At 41.8% G+C, this 18,891-nt stretch overlaps 2 protein-coding genes, 1 long non-coding RNA gene and 2 pseudogenes across 7 annotated transcripts; 4 read left to right on the top strand and 1 right to left on the bottom strand.

Moving 5' to 3' along the window:
- Positions 1 to 404: 404 nt before the first annotated feature.
- LOC148405454 (rab GDP dissociation inhibitor beta-like) lies at positions 405 to 5,109 on the top strand. Its single transcript, XM_088406241.1, has 10 exons — positions 405 to 572; positions 2,648 to 2,755; positions 2,835 to 2,934; positions 3,220 to 3,354; positions 3,421 to 3,616; positions 3,734 to 3,865; positions 3,970 to 4,069; positions 4,179 to 4,350; positions 4,433 to 4,632; positions 4,823 to 5,109. Exons 1-10 carry the CDS (start codon positions 528 to 530, stop codon positions 4,973 to 4,975), a joined length of 1,341 nt encoding a protein of 446 aa, XP_088262367.1. The 5' UTR covers positions 405 to 527; the 3' UTR covers positions 4,976 to 5,109.
- A 665-nt stretch (positions 5,110 to 5,774) lies between these two features.
- On the top strand, positions 5,775 to 7,811 carry asb13a.1 (ankyrin repeat and SOCS box containing 13a, tandem duplicate 1). 3 transcript variants are annotated; one of them, XM_088406244.1, is made up of 6 exons: positions 5,775 to 5,926; positions 6,142 to 6,329; positions 6,457 to 6,613; positions 6,679 to 6,813; positions 6,956 to 7,136; positions 7,230 to 7,811. In XM_088406244.1, the coding sequence occupies exons 1-6, from the start codon at positions 5,884 to 5,886 to the stop codon at positions 7,258 to 7,260; spliced, it is 735 nt and encodes a 244-aa protein (XP_088262370.1). In that variant the 5' UTR covers positions 5,775 to 5,883; the 3' UTR covers positions 7,261 to 7,811. The 3 variants fall into 3 exon arrangements, with proteins under 3 accessions (XP_088262370.1, XP_088262368.1, XP_088262369.1); XM_088406242.1 differs by having other exon boundaries at positions 6,956 to 7,147; XM_088406243.1 differs by having other exon boundaries at positions 5,863 to 6,044; positions 6,956 to 7,147.
- LOC148405452 (uncharacterized) lies at positions 7,801 to 10,671 on the bottom strand (annotated as a pseudogene).
- Positions 10,660 to 13,727, top strand: LOC148405451 (ankyrin repeat and SOCS box protein 13-like; annotated as a pseudogene). Its single transcript, XR_015864168.1, has 5 exons — positions 10,660 to 10,986; positions 11,639 to 11,978; positions 12,077 to 12,211; positions 12,722 to 12,913; positions 13,171 to 13,727. The product of XR_015864168.1 is annotated as an ankyrin repeat and SOCS box protein 13-like (transcript).
- Positions 13,728 to 14,626: 899 nt separating this feature from the next.
- Positions 14,627 to 17,657, top strand: LOC148405450 (uncharacterized). 2 transcript variants are annotated; one of them, XR_015864294.1, is made up of 5 exons: positions 14,627 to 14,860; positions 15,394 to 15,457; positions 15,532 to 15,586; positions 17,025 to 17,078; positions 17,533 to 17,657. It is a non-coding gene; the product is annotated as an uncharacterized LOC148405450 (long non-coding RNA). The 2 variants fall into 2 exon arrangements; XR_015864295.1 differs by lacking the exons at positions 17,025 to 17,078; positions 17,533 to 17,657 and adding an exon at positions 15,909 to 16,004.
- The last annotated feature ends 1,234 nt before the right edge of the window (positions 17,658 to 18,891 follow it).

Below are 18,891 nucleotides of genomic sequence, written 5' to 3'. Positions count from 1 at the left end.
GGGTACAACCCCTGCCACCAGGAGGCAGCTCTAGCGCCTCATGCTACAATATGACTAGGTACTTGTTTACAATGGAGTCCCCTGCAGTTTCCATTAATATCCACAGGAGGGCAGACGATAACATTGAACCAATGGAAAGACTGTCAAGCGGTAACAATATTTTCATTTTAATGTAATGTAGTGCTTTTCCCAGAGTTACTGGTTCAAAGGTTTGCTACGGGAAATGCGGTATGTTTCTTTTCACGAAAACACTTAAGAAAACGTGGAAATGTCACTGTGAAATCAATGTATTCAAAATAAGCAGGCTTATGGATGGCAACGTAGTATGGCCGTTATTGGCGTCAAATCCTGGATCGCGAGATTGACAGGCGGCAGACCACGCCCTACACCGTAACCGCCTGACGCGACCGGTCTTGGAGCTCTGCGCCCACTCAAGAAAACTCAGCCCTGCCCCTTTCCCACTTCTGCCCCGCAGGATCTCGATTTTCTTCTTTCCTCCGCCACCAAAACACAAAAGCTTTTTCGAAATGAATGACGAATACGATGTGATCGTCCTCGGTACCGGACTGACGGTAGGGAAAGTCTCCAACGAGACGATCCAGTCGCTTTGGAAGTGCTTTGCAACCTGTTAACCCCGCGTTTAGCTCTTGAAGCTAGCTGGGCCTAATTAGCATCGGCTAACGCTAAGTAGCTAGTTTAGCATGAGAAACTGGCTAATTTAACGGCCACCAAAACCTTCTTATGGAAGCGATGTCATATTCAAGGACTCATTTCGAATTTGGGCTGCCGTCGAAAGGCTTGCAATACTTGAAAGATGATCTCAAAACTGTAGGTTGGTAGTGTAGTGATAACACTGACAGATCACAAAGTCTGCAGAAGATTAATCGAAGATTATTGCTGTGCTAACAGTAGCGCGACTAATTTAAGGGAACTGCGAACAAACTAAATCACGAGTCGAATAAAATGGAATGTGACTTCGGAAGGAAGCGATTAAAGTGAAATTTCAAGTTTGATCGCCTTTCTGAATTACTATTTAACTTGTGTATTCAGATAGTGTTCGATAGTGGTTTGATGCTGCAGATTCCGATCCACCATGAGTGATATCGGCCGATACCCACATTAAAAATAAACCCAAAGTTTAGACTGCTAAATAAGTACTTTATTAAAAGATATTATGGTATTGTATATCATGGTGTATGGAGGAATGCAACTAAAATGAAAACATTCTATTCCAATTTAAAATCCTGTATTTCGGTAAAACGGCATGATTCCAAATTGACTGTAGAAATTGCACAAACACATATTATGATAATGGTTATGATTTGTCTTTGGTCAGTAACTTGCAGAGTTATGATGTTATTTTCGACTGTTGTGAAAATTAACCGCATCGACCGAATTGCATACTTTTTGGCGGCTGATCAATTGAGGCCGTTTTGATTTTATATCATCAGTTCGTGTAAATCGATGAATGCAAATTAATTACACTATGACGAATAATTGCAGTGTATCTATGCAAAATGAATCAGATGAGTGAAATCCTAACATCCACCACTTCCAAAGTACCGTGTTTTGTTTTGGGTGATCAAGTGTATTTTTCGGTGTCAATTCATTCAAACTGATAAATGAAAGCCAATGGTTACTAAAATGTCCAGTAAATATAAAAAAAGACAGCTTTTTTTTTTTTAAACTGTGTAGTCGTAACTGAGCCCATATATATTTAAAGTTGAATTGCCCAATGTTTAATTGGCCTTGAGTGGCATTTGTTTCACTTCAAAACTTTCTTCAGTTTTTTTGCCAAGTTTTGTTCTAAAATAGCACACTATGATGTCGCATAGGCCGCATCCCGCCGACAATAACTCTAAAACGTGCCAATGAAATAGCTCGGTTTCACGGTTAATGGGTGACACATGACAGGGATAATCCCGTGATAACTGTGGGACCGGAGCAGTTGGAAGGAGGGGGGCGTCTCTCTGTTTGTAAGCGACGATTTCTCCATATAATAACGTTTGCCGCCTGAGATTTTAACATGCCGTGACTGTCACTCCATTTTTATGGTTTCTAGCGTGATTTGCGTCATACAATTTTGCAACGGGGCATTAGATAACACCTCGGATCATCTGAGGGGAAAAACAAGACATCACAAGATATCATTTGAATTTAGCACTCAAGCAAACTGGGCTGCTAGGAGTCAGGAAGTACGCTCAGCGGGTTTGGCCTGCCTAAGCACGCACAAAATACTGCGGAAAGGAAGTGAAAGCATGCCGCGCTTCCTCTCTCATCACAATGCGTCAGGTGGGGCCGTGTGTTAAGTCAAGTCAAGCAGTGACATAACTCAAATAAATTCAAAGAAGCTCCGGTCATAGAGCAAACGCTACCTGGTGTCATGTGCTTTTTATTGAAGAGCAATTGCCTCTTGCCCAGTTTGCCATCAGTTTATTGGTCAAATGCAACGCTGTCCAAACTAAGGCCCGAGGCCACATGCAGCGCACCATCTCCACGTTAGCGGCCCTGTTGCGAAAGCTAACATTCAAGTTTAACGTTGCGCTGCTATTTTTGCGTGGCAGAGCATTTGAACCCATTTTCAGCCATATAAGTCAAAAACGGATTGAAAGTTAACACGAATCATGTCATTTTGTGCTTCCAACAGGAATGCATCTTATCCGGAATCATGTCGGTGAAGGGGAAGAAGGTGCTGCACATGGACCGCAACTCTTACTACGGAGCTGAGAGCGCCTCCATCACGCCTTTGGAGGATGTAAATGATTTTGATTTTTCTATTTTTCAGTTTTTAGATATGAAGAATCACAGCTGAAACTGCTTTTTTGTCCGTCCAGCTCTACGCACGTTTCAATCTTCCCGGCAAACCTCCCGAGTCCATGGGAAAAGGTCGGGATTGGAACGTGGACCTGGTCCCCAAATTCCTGATGGCCAATGGTACATTTTACTTCCTTGCATATTGATTTAGACCTTTTGTTCCCCCCACATATTTTTTAGGAAAGTGAAATTGAACGAAATTAAGAATATAATTAATCCGATTAATTTGCTTTCAATTCGAAAACGGTAAACATAGCGTTTCCTTTACAGTATGACAGAGAATTAAAATCCTGATGCCTGTAGAAAATCTGTTAAAATGTCACACACCCCCATTTGAGATACTGCTGATCTAATTCTTTAGAATTTCATTGGCACCCTGTGAACATATCTTGCTTTTTTTTTCAGGACAACTGGTCCGCATGCTGCTGATCACCCAGGTGACCCGCTACCTGGATTTCAAAGTGGTGGAGGGCAGCTTTGTGTACAAGGCCGGCAAAATCTACAAAGTACCCTCCACGGAATCTGAGGCTTTGGGATCCAGTAAGTCGCCGTGGAACCACAAATGCTGCGTTGCCACTTTTGGCTCAACCGTGTAAATCCGTCAAGGTCTGATGGGGATATTTGAGAAACGACGCTTCAGGAAATTTCTGGTCTACATCGCCAACTTTGACGAAAACGACCCCAAAACCATGGAAGGCGTTACCCCCGATATGCCCATGAAGACTATTTTTGAGAAGTTCAGTTTAGGCAAGGACGTCATCGACTTCACTGGCCACTCCCTTGCTCTCTACCGCACCGATGAGTTAGTATTTTTTTGCAGTTGGAAGTTTTGGTTCTGCACAAAATTTGCTGTGAAACCCTTATTTCATTTGTGGCAAAAGAAGGACTTAAGTTTTAATACGTTCTTCTCACCATTCAGTTACGTGAATCAGCCCTGCCTTGAAACGATCAACAGGATAAAGCTTTACAGCGAGTCCCTCGCCAGATATGGCAAGAGTCCTTACCTCTACCCCTTGTACGGCTTGGGAGAACTGCCGCAAGGTTTTGCCAGGTATGACTGCCACCAATCAACAATAAAACATGAGCCTTGGACTTGTTTGGAAGTATGCGATGGTTATATCAGATGTTAATTGGAATTCTATCGCTTTTGGATAGGCTGAGCGCCATCTACGGTGGGACGTATATGTTAAACAAGCCCATTGAGGAGATAGTGATGGAGAATGGCAAGGTGGTTGGAGTCAAATCGGAGGGGGAGGTAAGCATTTTTGACTTTGCAATTCATTCGCTGACAGCCATTTCACAGCATTTTGGCATTTTCAAGGACCACAACAAGATATTGTGTTCAATCTCATATCTGAACGCAGATCGCCAGGTGCAAGCAGCTGATTTGTGACCCCAGCTACTTCATGACTCGTGCCACCAAAGTGGGCCAGGTGATCCGGGCCATTTGCATCCTGAGTCACCCCATCAACAACACGGGCAACGTCAACTCGTGCCAAATCATCATCCCTCAGAACCAGGTCAACAGGCAGCACGGTGCGTACTGGAGATATGGAAAGGCACGGCGGAAGGCAAAGCAAGCTGCCGTGTGAATTCTTTCTGGCATCTATGCTTGCAGACATCTACGTTTGTATGATTTCCTTTGCTCACAATGTGGCGGCGGCGGGCAAATACATCGCCATCGCCAGCACCACGGTGGAAACCAATGAGCCTGAGAAAGAGATCAAGCCCGCCCTGGACCTACTGGAGCCCATCGACCAGAAGTTTGTCAGCATCAGTGACCAGTATGCTCCTACTGACGATGGCACCGAAAGCCAGGTAAACTTCTTCCGTGTTTTTTTTTTTTTTTTTTGCCACATTCTGGATGTATTCATGCTTGGGTGCCATTTTGGCTTCTGGATGAACAAAAGTAATCCCGTAAGGAAGAAATGTCAATTATTTTTCACTTTGTCTTTTCATCTCAAAGTCCCGAATTAAAATGCTACTTCCTCTGTTCTCCCCCACGTAGATTTTCATCTCCCGTTCTTACGATGCCACCACCCACTTTGAGACCACCTGCGACGACATCAAGGACATCTACCGGAGGATGATGGGCTCGGACTTTGACTTTGCGGAAATGGAGCGCGGGAAGAAGGATATCTACGGTGATGCCGCGGAGTAGAGGCAGCCGCAACGTACTCCTCATTATCAAAGATGAACGCTGCCCCTAACTGAAATCTCATATTATCTAGAAAGAATGCCTACTCCAAAAAAATAAAAATAAATAAGCATCACAGGAATATGTGGTGGCCCCCATGGGAGGTTGATTGTGTAGAATTATTCAATCATATTGCTGGATTAATTTCAGGGAGGGAGCTATGCTTTTTTTTCTTTTCTCCAAATCACTCAGATTTAGAGTCCAAAGATGCCAAATTAAGATCCAGTGCATAGTATTGTGTTTGTAGGCAGGAGGAGTTACTTGTTCTATCTTTAAATTGTATTTGAAAGTATTTCAGGGTTATAGTCACAACAGATTGCGTTGGCTGGTTAAAACAGATGTGACAACGTTGACTATAGGGTTTTGCTAATGTATATTCCTCGTTGCAGCCACACACTACCATAAATCATACAGCTACCTGGAATGGACCTGTTGTCAACAGCTTGTAACAGTGTTCTTTTTTTGTGCAAAAAATGGGGCAAGATCTGTTAAAGAAGGACCAAATGTGTACTGTGGCAGTATTTTAATGAAGAGCTCTGTGACGTGTCATCTTCTGTTTGAAACAGTGGGAAAAAATGAGCAACTTGGGCTCCACTGATTTCTGTACTGCAAAGTAAAAAAAAAAAAAAAGTTTGTCAAAAATGTCTTAGATTCATTTCTCTGACAATAATTAGTTGGCATGAAAATTAGAACTGTAGTACACGTTGAATTTCGTTGTTTTATGCCTCGCGTATACAACTACAACTCCCACGATTCAGCGTCCCCCTCGGCTCAGTTACGTTTGAAATAGTTCAAGCTAAATTTATAGACCACGTAAAACTGCAAATCCCATAACTCAACGCGCAGCTAGCCTGACGTGGTAAACAAACAACATGGCGGTGACGCCAGCGCGAAGCTCTTCTCTGCACGATTTAGGTTCATTATTTTCGCTTAAATTCGACTTGATTATATCAGCAGTTAGTAGAAGCATGTGTCATCTTCTGATAAGTTATGCCCCCACTCCAATTCGTTTAATGATGCTACGTAATGTATAGTAAGCATGGGTCAATAGCATGTTAAGCTAGTTTCTACACGTCACAAATCGCTGCTCACATGATTGAATCGTGTGTGACATTTGCCTTTTGAACAAGGTATGTGGGCTGATCGGACGGCCCTTCACGAAGCCGCATCTCACGGCAGGGCATTACAGCTGATACGGTTGATTGAGAGTGAAGCGTCAGTCAACATTGTGACGGTGGACAACATTACGCCGCTGCACGAAGCCTGTTGCCGAGCTCACCCGCACTGTGCTCGGCTGCTATTGGAAGCTGGAGCCCAGGTTCTGCTCGTGCTAAAGATGAGAAATTCTGTCCTGGATGTGCTTTTGTTTGGATTGTTATGACAGTGGAAAAAATCATAAAAAAAAAAAATATAAAAAAAAATATATATAATATTTGATTTCTCAGGTGGATGTGCGGACTATCCATGGTAGCACTCCCCTCTGCAATGCCTGCTCCTCTGGCAGCTTGGAGTGCGTCAAACTGCTCTTGCAATACGGCGCCCAAGTCAACCCGTCACTCACCGCTTTGACAGCATCCCCCTTGCACGAGGCCTGCATCCAAGGCAATATGCCGCACACCTGCCGCCCAGTGTCTTGAATGTTGTCCAACGCTGCCTTCTCTTGTCAGGAAATCCTGAGATAGTGAAGCTGCTGTTAGCAAGTGGTGCCCAACTGGAGGCGTACGACATCCACTTCGGCCCGCCGCTGCACATTGCGTGTGCAAAAGCACAGTTGGAATGCGTCAGAGAGCTTCTGCTTGCAGGTAACACAGTGTGGATCTAATTAAAAAGTCTACACACCCGTTCCAAAAGCCGAAAACGTGTTTTTGATGTCACTGAATGAGTTAAACTGGTTGGACTACGTCTTCATAAAATACGATTGTGTGAACTCCTAATTTTCTGCAGGCGCCGACGTGAATTCGAAGAAGTTTCACGAGACCGCTTTGCACCAGGCGGCTCGGCTCGACGCGCCGGATGTGATGGAGCTTCTGGTTGAATTTGGAGCAAACGTGCACTCCGTCGACAACTGGGGACGAAAACCCGGCGACTATTCGTCACCCGCATCGTCGTCTTATGCCCAGCTCAGGTATTATGAAAGTGAGTCGGCACTGCGGCGTTCTGATCGCGTTGGTGAAAGTGACAATTCGCCGAGGCATGACGTCTGTGTGTTTGGCCACAGGAAATCCTCTGAGTCTTCAGCAGCTTTGTAGAATCACCGTGAGGAGGGCTCTTGGGACGTCGGCCTCTGTGGTTATAGGTTTGCTGGATATATCCCGTCGCATCCAAAACTACCTCCAGTTTTGTAATCACCCCATATCACTAGAACTTAATATGGATGTTTGATTGACTAATCCAATGTACACTGAACCACCACCATTTATGAAGATTACTGTACGTCAAGCACAAATCATGAAAACCAACAAATAATTGACATTCCCCTAAAAATGGTTTAACAGTACTGTGATTGCCTCCACAAAAAAATGCAGTTTTGACAGTGAAATAACAGCAACTTGGTTGCCAGAAAAGTACTGTTAAATTACGGTAACACATTTTCTAAAAAAAATAAAAAAAAAAAGTTTATGGATGCTGTTGATCTGGTATTGAATTTTTGGACTTCTAAAAACGGGAGTGAATGAGTAAATCATTCAAATTCCTTGAACAGTGGTGGTTCACCGTGCGTACATACAATCTGGTATGTAAATGATTGCTTATCATTACAATTCAGTAAATTATGATGAAATCGTACATGATTTGAGCCAGATCTGTCTCCCATCTTTAATTATGCAATCAAAACACAAACTTTGTTAAACTGCGGGAGGACAATGATTCTCCATGGCATAACAAACGGCAACAGTCTTATCCAACAACGTAACTTCTTCATCGCCACCCGTCACCAGCATGTCCATAGGCATCGTCGCTTTTAAAATTTGAAACTTTTGGTGCAGATTTCCCAGCATCGTTTCAACGTGCGCTTCCAGGTGCTTTATCCCTCGCACTTTCTTCTCGGCCGGGATTAAAGTCCCGTCGATGAGGGTCCAGAACAAGACGGCGCTTTTGTCCGTGTTGATGCTGTTAGCCAGGACGACGTCGCCCGGCATCAACTTATTTAGGAAGCCGCTTTTTTCCAGCACGTCTTTGGCGCTCAGCAGTGCATCACAGCCTTTTGATACGAAACCGACAAATCCACCGGGTGTGAGGGCGGTAAAATACTGAACGGCGTAACTGCGTTGGGCTTCTTGGTGATGAGCCATTTTTTGAGCAAACACTTTAAAACACTGGACGATTGCGACGGCTTTGCGACCGAATGCCTGGGAAAATTGGTGAGGCGTCATCTTTTGCAATGTTTTTCTATTGGGCCACTTGAGGGAAGGCCTCAGGCTTGCGTACAGAAAGGAAACTGTGTCCTTAAACATTGCGTCCACTGCGCTGGTGGAGATGCTAAAAATATGTGCGAGGTGCTGGGCGGGTAAATCCAAGCGGAGGCGCATAAAGGTTAGCAGGAGGACTTGAAAAGGACTTAGTCTGCTCTCCTGGGCTGGCATGAGAGGTAATAAGAAAGAAAAAAAGCTCATGAAAGAGCTCACGTTTGGCATGCCCGTGTAATATTCCACTTTGCTGTCGTCGTCCTCGAAGAAGCCGTCCTGCATTTTGTAGGCGTCCAGCTCGCGCCTGAGCCGTCTGTTCTCGTCCACCAGGCGGCTGATCTCTGCAGCTCTTTGGATACAAAAAGGGCATTCTGGCTGCCAGTTTTCCTGTTTGACCATGTCCATCAGCTTTTCTTCTTCCGTGATCATTCCACAGCAATTTGCCTGCTCCGTAGGATTTACTTCCTCTGGGATTATTTCAAAGGGCTCGTCTTTCTGTTTGACGTTCCCCGTTGGCACTTCCCTGCACGGCGACGACTCTCCCTCAGTCGACTCTCCGTCCTGGATGTCCTCAGCCTGTGGAGACCACTTTGAAGGAGGGGTAAGGCAACTATTGTTGTTCTCTAAATGCAAGGGTGGCGCCCAGTCCGGATCATTTTCCATCATTTCATACGCTGACTTCCCTGCAATCAAACAAAAAAAAAAAGAATATCGCACCTAAATTCATTTTTAAATGGGCCGTAACATGGTGGTTTTTGCAGCTCAATTCATATTCCACAAACACAGTATGAATCAGAATACTATGTATAGACAAAAGGGGTTGCACAAAACATTATGAAAACAACATTTAACTTTGTCTATAAATACTATATGTAAATACAACTGAACAGTACTTGTTGCAAAAAATGCAGCAAGACAAGTGACACATTTAAGTCATTTAGACCATTTGCACATCTTGCCTCTGAGGGCCTTTGTCTTCTTGCCCCTGAAGGCCTTTGTTGTCTTCTTGCAGTGAGAAAGTTCTCCATGCTGTTTCCTCCAACGTCGTATCATGGATTCGTTAATTCCGAGCTCGTGCGCAGCCGATCGGTTGCCCCTTTCAATAGCCAGGTCGATGGCCTTCAGCTTGAAAGCCGCGATGTAGGCAGTGCGTCGCCTCTTCGGCATGATGAGGTGCTCGTTCAGGTCTGGATACCGAGACGAATGCATCAATATCTGCGGATTTGATTTAAAAATGTTACTCTCATGGGTGGGAAAAAAAATCAGGAATATGTAAAAGTGATTTTCGTGAGTGCTGCAGCAATTATATTTGTTTCTAATCAAATTTAAGTGGAATCAGGAATTTGGAACTAAATTACCATAATGTGGTGGTGTACTACACTCACTGGATATTATACATACAGTGTATGTATTGGCTTCAAAATGGTTGCCTTTACATTGTGTGGTCATTGTCGCAATAGACTTTTATTGTTAGTATTAAACAGACATTGTTCATGAGCAATTTTCGTGTTTTGTGTAAACAATGCATGCTTTTCGTTCGGCATTTTTCCACGGGGATTGACGTATTGTGAGGAAAATGTTATGGTTTTTTAGCATTCGTCCCCCAAGTACATTCGGACGTATTTGCAAATACGTACGAACGAATTTTTAGTCAAAAATGTTCGTTCTAAATCGGCATTTTCACATTTCCGTGTAAATATGACAGTGTATAAACCCCGACTGTCACATGAATCGTACTGAGTGCGATTCAGTTGTGTTTGTTCTAAGATCACACGAACACAATGTATTCCAAGAAGATGCTCGTCAAATTAGACGTATTAAAATATGAGACCTGCAGCCACCATTTGGCATTTTCCCAACATTCATGACATTTCTTTATCATATCAGTGAGCGTTTGTTCATGTAATACGAATGCAATTTCATCAATAGCTGCAACACAGTCCCCAAAGCACTACCTGAGTTCCTCTAAATACCTTTATGGAAATGTCGACAGCAGACAAACATAGACTTGAATTATCTTGTCAAATGTGATGTCTTTGCACCGGACAGCGGCAACCCAAGCAGAACGACGCCCCTTAAAAGTATCCCTGATCTGTGACGCGTAGCTTTTCTTGCAGGTCGGGAACGTGAAAAATTGCAACCCGTTCTCGAGTTTCCTTCCGCGGTTGTCGTGCGACTTGTTTGCGCAGCCCAGGACACAACACACGCGAACCATGGCCGCGATAAACGAGATAATAAACACCAAGCGCAACGTTCGCTGCCGTTTTCTTCCTTGTCTTCTTGTGTCTGGCAGATCAATCAGGCACTCAGTTTTACGCTGCCCTCTATCCCGACTCTATGTAATTACATGTAAAATATTTAGTAGCATGACGCACCATGAGTGGAAGGCGAGAATAGGAAGTTAGTTGGTTCCTTCAGTTAGTGTGTTGTAGTTGAGTTTGTTAAGAAACGGACGCCAGCTGCAGTTTCTTTCCGTCTAACGTAGCGTGTTTGGAACACCGCGCGTACGACACGTTGCACCGGCAAAGGCAATGGAGGATATAGAGGATGGCTACACGGTTGAATACTTTGGTACGTACGAATGCAGCATTTTTTTGTATAGCTTGTGTCAAGCAATCGTGCTAAGCATGTATGTTTTGCAATAGCTCAGTGTAGATGTACGTTAGAGGGTTTTGTCAATTTAGCCGATGACTTGATATCACGGTGTTGTCAGCGTACTTTGTGTAGTAGCAACAAATAGCAGTGTGCACAGTAGCAACATTAAAATGCACTTTAACCTTTATGTGGTATTTTGTCCAATCCTTTGGGTTTTACATTAAAGACATTTCAGATTAAAGTGAAAACATTGAAAGAAGACACTTGGAAGCTAAAATTTCACCCAGATGGGGATAACTTATCCAAATTCATCATCGGATATGGAGTGTGCCATCCCTTGGCTTCAATACTCTGATGTGGCAAAACATAAGGGTTGTAAAGGTACTATATGTAATACAGAAATATCGGACGTGTATTTCCATCTTATTTGATGCAAATGAGCCAATCTTAACAGTTTACTAAGTCCAAACATGGAGAGGTTTTGGTTTTTTATCTTAAGGGGTTTACATTTCCCAGAAATGTTTGAATATTACAGAAAACGTAGTCATTTCTTTGAGATCAGACGTACATTTTCAACAACCTGTCAAATTATAGCCAACCTCTTCATATTTTGACCTGTTTCTCCCAGAATGCTTGCCTGAGAGAACTGTGGTCCATGAGGCCGCGACACTTGGTCAAGCTTCCCTTCTGCAGCATCTCATCGAGTGTGGGGTGTCCATCAATGTTGCGGCAGGGAACTCCATTACTCCCCTACATGAGGCCTGCATCAATGGGCATACCGAGTGTCCGTTCTTACGCCTCCTGATATTAGGTAGATGCAAGGAATCTTGATGGCAGCACCCCGCTGTGTAGCGCCTGCTTTGCGGGCAGTTTGGAGTGTGTGAGGCTCTTGCTCGAACGAGGTGCCAAAGTCAACCCCGACCTCACCTCTCGCACTGCCTCACCCCTCCATGAGGCCTGCATTTATGGCAAGTGCTCTCACATATACTGTCATCGTCCAGTTTTTCTCTATGCTGTAATTTTCATTCCAAAGACCGAAAAATGTTTAAGAACATCCTCTCTGCAGAATACTCAGAATGTGTGAAGTTGCTAATTGCTGAAGGTGCTTTTCTGGAGGCATATGATCTTTACTACGGGACTCCGCTGCATGTAGCTTGTGCTAACCAACACACATGCTGTGCGAAAGAACTCCTCAATGCTGGTGAGTGTCACACAGGACACTTTTCCCATCCTGCTATAAAGGAAATATTAGAATTAGGGCTGCATCTAACGATTATTTTTAATTCAAAGTGGCCAGAGCCCTAAAGAAACAAAAACAAACAAAAAAAAAACTATGATTGAAACAATCCAAGCAAACGTCACGCTCAAATTGTAGTCCTTCATAAGAAATAACATTGATGAAAACCACACACTAAGAATTAAAAATAATTAATTTCAAAACTCTAATCTGATCATGTGTCTATTTTTTAAATTGTACATTACATATATATATATTTTTTGTTACATACTGAAAAAAATGAGCCCTACGCTTTTCCTTTTATGTCCACTGGAGGGCATCAGTAATTTGAAAATAAAATTGTTCCTTTTACATTTATCGTTTTAAGTTTATTACATGTTTTAAAAATCATTTCACTTGTAACATCTGTCATGTATTCCTCTTGAATTGTATAAAAAAAAAACAACCAACCTAAATACCTCAATTTCCATGCAGGTGCCAAAGTGAATGCTTCCCAGCTTTACCGAACGCCGTTGCACTACGCGGCAAGGAGCATGCAAGTGGAAATGATCAAAAACCTCATGGAGTTCGGCGCCAACATTTACAGCCGGGATAAACACAATAAGAAACCCATTGACTACACTTTGCCGGGCTCTCCATCCGCAGCCTGCCTGCGGTCTTACGAAGGTAAGACACAGAATGCATCAGAAGCCTTTTTGGTGGCACAAATTTGCTAGCAGTTGGCCACAATTTTTTTTTTTTCAGATAAAATCAAGTCAAAGAATGAAAATAATGCTTAGCACATTTGAGTTAGCTAAAAAAGTGTTTTAATTGTACTGTACTTGTCGCAGCCACTCCCATGAGTCTTCAGCAACAATGAAAATAATGTGTAGCACATTTGAGTTAGCTAACAAAGTATTTTAATTGTACTGTACTTGTCGCAGCCATTCCCATGTGTCTTCAGCAACTCAGCAGGTTAGCTGTGCGGCGAGAGCTGGGCACCCGGGCTCTTAAGCTTGTACCTCAACTCCACATACCCAAGCTCAATATCAGCTACCTGTGCTATCAGTGATATAACGCCTGAAGAGGATTCGGATCATCATACGCACACACACAAGACTGGAACTTAATAAACTAAAAACAATTAAGACACCTTTTAGTGAAGCAATTAGCCATGTCTGCATATATTTTGAATTCACCAACATTGACTGTTGTTATTTTTGGTTTATTTTGTTTCATTTCCTTGACTAATTTATTTAAAGCCGATGTGCACTAACAGATTTACATAAAAAGTAGCATCTGATGCACATGCACACCATCCATTTACACATATAATACACACATTATCTTCTATTAATGTGTAATTTACAGGAGGCCTTTAATATTTCAACCTATTTTCCTTCTCAAATTACCAGTATGTTATAATAATCCCTATCAATCAAAGTTTTATTTATGTATCTGATGCTTTATGACCAGAAATAAATTTAACTTTTTAGAATTACATTTTCAAGAGTTACTAACTGGAATTTCTTATCTCAAATGTGTTTGAGTGTATTTGAAGGTGTTTCCAACGTTTTGATTGGTATTGCACAAAAGTACCTAATTTGAAAACAAAAAAAAAAATGTAGTTGAGGTTTAATGCACGCCACTGTTGTTGTATGTGATTGTGGCCTTGTCAAATAAGCGAAACAGCTGTAAGACAGATGGTTTCTTTTGTTTGGTACACAACAGTAAACCTAAACGTAAAATTAGCAGCCATGGGTCTATTTATGCTCCAAAAGACACGACTGTGCTCTAATTTTAGCAAGGCGTGCAGAAGATGTTTACAAATTCTCCCGAAACGCCATGGCTGCATGTTGAGCATTGTGCTTTTTGACATGACCTCCTTCAGGGTGTTTCATAACTGGCCCATCTAGGCCACGATGTATCATAGTGTTGATATGGAAGATAAATTCAGGACATGAGATATTTGCTGCTATTTTATTAGCGACGCTGTTTTTAGCTCCTTCTGTTTCTCCTCAGTTTAATCTTTTATTGCACCCACGTCTGCCAAGTGACTAGGATTTAAGCATATCTGTTTGAAATCCAAAAGTAACTAAGGCAAGATGCTCGAAGTAGATGGTTTTAATGGCCAGTGGTTGGCTTTAGGTGTATGATTCGTTTGTGGGCCATTTTTATAGGGTGTTATACGGAAATGTTCGCGATCACTGGCTGTACTGCGGCCTCTCTCCCGCGGATAGCGGGGGTCCACTGCACTTACGTTACCGCTCGACTAATTACCACCTGGCGGCGACTGAAGCCGGAATTTACGAAGCTCGTCGAAAAACAGCACGCGCGCAAGGAAAAAAACTGAAAAAAAAAACCCGACAAAAAGTAAAATAAAGAGGTAAGGTAGACCTACAGAGATATATGAGATACTTTGAAGACTTTTTGAACAGTACACGGAAGTGTTCGCGATCACCGGCTGGACTGCGGCCTGTCGCCCGCGGATAGCAGGGATCCCACTGCACTTAGGTTCCCGCTCGACTAATTACCACCTGGCGGTGACTGAAGAGGGAATTTACGAAGCTCATCGAAGAACAGCGCACACAAGGAAAAAAACTGAAAAAACCGACAAAAAACTAAAATGAAAAGGTAAAGTAAACCTACAAAGATATATGAGATACTTTGAAGACTTTTTGAACAGTGTACAGGCGTTCTGTTAATTTCATAACGTATTGCTTCGTGGTTACAATACGGTTGGTATGCTTATCGGTAAATGACATTCTTAAGCTACTGTTTAGCTGGGCCGCAAATTGTTTTTTGACATAATTTATAGAGGGTTAACATTCATTTTCATGTTTAATTACATTTTATGTCTTTAGTTTTATATTTATTAGTATTTTCATACGACGGAAATGTTTCCCCTCCCAATTCGTCAAAATGCTACCCCCTTTTCACCTGTGTACGTCACATTTTTTTGTAATTTAAATGTAGTAAAACGTTATTGCGTAAAGTATTACTTTAGGACTCTACAATGTGAGTACACGGTGGATATTTTTTTTTCGTATTCAGCCCACTTGTCCTCGCAAAAATAGATATTTAGTGGCCGGAGTTCTACATCTGTCCCATTAAGAATGGTAGGTATTGAGTTTAGTAAATATATGTCATTGTCTAATCATCGACAGATGGGGGCGCCATATAAAATCTCAACCGTGATGCCACATTGGTTCAAGCCAGCCCTGGATGAAAGTAAGGCATCTAACTGAAAATACAGTATCCACAATATTAAGTTGTTTCACACAATAACCACCAATTACTTTCAGTCTAGAGGTCTGTGCAAGATCTTGCCTAATGGAGTGAGCTTGATTCCAAATAAAGGTAAGGTAACTCGTTCTTAGAGAAAGTTCGGGTAACTAGTGCTTAGTAGAGTTTGTTTAGACTCCAGTCACATACTACACAGTTTGTAGTACACTGCGTTTTAGTGGAGTGAAATGTCAGTGCCCATAGAGTCCCCAATGTATGGTGAACAGCTAAATAACTAAATGAGTGAGATTTAAAGGGGCTGTAATATGATATTTAAGTACTTTCCACAGTGTCTTAAATTATGTTTGGGACTTTTAATTTCTTATTAAATACAAGTTTTATTTCACCAAACTTTCTAACCAGTAAGTGAAATGGCTTTTTTGCTCTTACCGTGTAGCTGCTATACCATCTTGCAGCTAATTGTTGGCAGACCATGCAACATGCATCCATCCATCATCGTGACTGCTTGTCCTCAAGAAGCTCATGACATTTATGATGTTTAATTAGGACTGCGTATGGGTGCAAATTCAATCTCTAGCAGTACCCTCAAAGCCCTTAAGGCTTGTTAAACACAGAAACTCTGTGTGCTTTAAATCCAAGGCGGACAAGAGGTAAGGCATGCATGGAATCCCAACAGTCTAAGGTGAAAAATGGTCCTCACTTATTTCTTGGAAGGTGGGGGGTGTTCATTCTCTTTGAATGAGGAATGCTTCACAATTGAGACATTTTAGGTTTAAATTTTGCTTTAGGCCGTTCTGGATTTTCTCTGGTCTCTCTGTGTTCTTCCTTCAATATGCCAATAAAAGTTTTTGTTGTTGTTGTTCATTGAAGACTAAATACTGTATGTGCTTGGATCGTTTGAAACTATCAGGTAGTTTTGAAAACAGCAGTTTAGAACATTCAGACATATCAGAAAAGTGAAATATGAACGTGAAAGAGCTATGGTTAATTTCAAATACACATCAAATGCCCTTGTCAAGTGTGTTATCTAATATGCATCACTGCCATCAGTTGGGCAGTGAAACTGCATCATGATTTTATTTGTCACTTTTTTGTATAATAATGATTTTTAGCGGGTTCCTGTTTTACATGTGGTACCAATACAGCTGTGGTTTCTTTTAAAATGCTCTAGAAATGAATGAGAGTTGAGACATATCTCAATGTTTTGCGTTTATTGACAGATGCGAGACATTAAAGAGAACTTGTGTGGACACACACATTTAGTTTTACTGTTGGGGCACATGTATATCTCCGTGAACTGTAAGCGGTCACGGTGGATTGTGCTGCCAAGTCAGTCTTCTAAACAGCCTGGAACACGATGCAATTTGCACCAGGCACCCTGCAGGAGTATACCAGCTCACATGCAGTAATTTACAACATCATTTGAGTGCTTGCCTTGTAAAAGCATAAAGAATAGTTGGCACTTTTAACGGGTTTCTTGTGTTTTCTGCTTATGGTTCTTGACTTATTTTCAACGGGGGCTACTGTGATTTATTCATTTTTTTTCTTCCAGTGTCCTGCTGTGCTTAGAGAATTAAACGTGAAGTTGCAGTTATGTAATATTTACGTAAGTACACGCTCACACTGTGGCGTTGCACCTTTAGGTTGCATGCATTGGAGCTCACTGGCATAATGAAACAGATTTTGTGCACATGTTTCCGCAAACTGTCATTTTAGATTCAGTCAGTATTTTTTCTTTTAAACCTAAGAGAAACGTTATACTGTGTAATTATCGCTAAACCAAAAACAAATGATATTTTCTTTCAATTCCACTAATCTCTACATTTTTAAAAAGTGCATGAGCAGCAAGGATCTTGACTTGTTTTCAAAATGATTAAGCTTGATATGTTTTTCATAAAATAAATATGACTTTGGTCAAAGAATTATATAATTTTATGTAATTCTTTTCCATGCTTTTGTATGCCATTTTAATGCCACTCGTATCCTGTTAGAAGTACTTTTTTTTGTTTTAATAATCAAACTATAAATGTAATTATTGTCCATTTTCTAACCTTTTCCAGGATCAGGGTTAGTTTTACCCTCTGACCACTTGGCTGTGCTACAGAAACACAAATCCCTGAACCACCTGACTATACAGTAGGTGTCATTACCTAGCATGTGTTAAAGCCCTAAGGGCAAAGCGAAAACAAGCTTCTGTAAAATGTGGTCACTCTCCGTGCAGCCTGTTGATTTTACATGCAACTGTTAGGAAACACAACGAGGAGGTCTTCCTCAGTGTATCATAAACTGGGGAGGGGTGTGGGGGGTGCTGTGTAGGTCCTATCTTGGCAGAAAGCAAAGCGCAGATAGCTTGTGTTGATTCGAGGCCCTGCACAGACAGGAACTGGGAGGCTTTTGTTTGGGAATCATGAGATAAACAGTGAGCTGAATGCTGTGATGGTCCACTGCTACGCACTGGAACCCCATCGAAATGAGCTACAGATGTGCACAATGCACTCAATCTACAAGAGTGACTCATTTCATATACACACTTATAGTTACCCTCAGAAGGCATCCTAACATGCATATTGTGAGCCTAGTCACTCAGCATAAGTATTTGCATAAGAGTGTCTAAAACCATCAAGGTCCCAAAATAAATATAAACAGTGGTATGGTTTCCTTCTACAGTAATAACGCATTTCACCTGTGTATTGTTAGCGTAATAGCATATTTGTCCTTGTCATTTTTTTTCTTCGTTTAAGTAAATTCTCAGTCATCCAGGTAATTGAAGCTTGTTGAACTTGCCGTTATTTTCTTATTTTCCAAAAATATCTAAGCAATAAAAGGAGTTTTTTACCTAACAAAATCAATTCTTCACCTCTACAGATTTTCAGTTTTTCAGGTTGACTGTCTTGACTGTATTATGCCAACAAAATGCATATTTGTTTTTGTAAAAATGAATAAAATCCTAATCTCTTATTTTGGTATTACCAGTTTATGAATTTTCTGAATAAAAAATGGGCTGCTTTTTATTTTCCATGACATTCAGGTATACATTTATATTTAATTGATGTTAGGATTATGGTGGGATTCTTGTTAAGAAGAAACAGAGGTTGATAATATCACAGAGTCTGCTTTTGAGCTTGTATGGAAAAAACAAAAACAAAACACGTGTCTGGTCTGTATGACCATGCCCCAGGGTTAACACAGGAGAACACGAGGCTCGACGACTGAGCCATCTGGTTGTATTTTTTTAAGGGAGTCCCCCCCTGTACAGAAGTTGGCCAGTCTGCAGTGCAACTGAAAAAGCTGGGAGAGAGAAAAAAAAACATAGTCTGCAGACTTTTTCCATGTCTGTGTGTAGCTCTGTAGCACTAGTGACGCATGCTGGCTCAGCAAGCCTTATTAGTTCTTTGTCCTAGGACCGAACTTTTCTTGTG

The sequence above is a fragment of the Hippichthys cyanospilos genome, chromosome 22 (genome assembly GCF_059441005.1).
Source record: "Hippichthys cyanospilos isolate Australia breed blue-spotted pipefish chromosome 22, RoL_Hcya_1.0, whole genome shotgun sequence".
NCBI classification, from domain to species: domain Eukaryota; kingdom Metazoa; phylum Chordata; class Actinopteri; order Syngnathiformes; family Syngnathidae; genus Hippichthys; species Hippichthys cyanospilos.
This window is presented reverse-complemented; position numbering and strand designations above follow the sequence as displayed.

Coding starts and splice junctions, on each gene's coding strand:
- asb13a.1 (XM_088406242.1), top strand. CDS start 5,884: ATGGCGGTGACGCCAGCGCGAAGCTCTTCTCTGCACGATTTAG. Junction 6,614..6,678: donor GCACGAGGCCTGCATCCAAG/GCAATATGCCGC, acceptor TTCTCTTGTCAG/GAAATCCTGAGATAGTGAAG. Junction 6,814..6,955: donor CAGAGAGCTTCTGCTTGCAG/GTAACACAGTGT, acceptor AATTTTCTGCAG/GCGCCGACGTGAATTCGAAG.
- LOC148405454 (XM_088406241.1), top strand. CDS start 528: ATGAATGACGAATACGATGTGATCGTCCTCGGTACCGGACTGACG. Junction 573..2,647: donor TCCTCGGTACCGGACTGACG/GTAGGGAAAGTC, acceptor TGCTTCCAACAG/GAATGCATCTTATCCGGAAT. Junction 2,935..3,219: donor CAAATTCCTGATGGCCAATG/GTACATTTTACT, acceptor TTTTTTTTTCAG/GACAACTGGTCCGCATGCTG.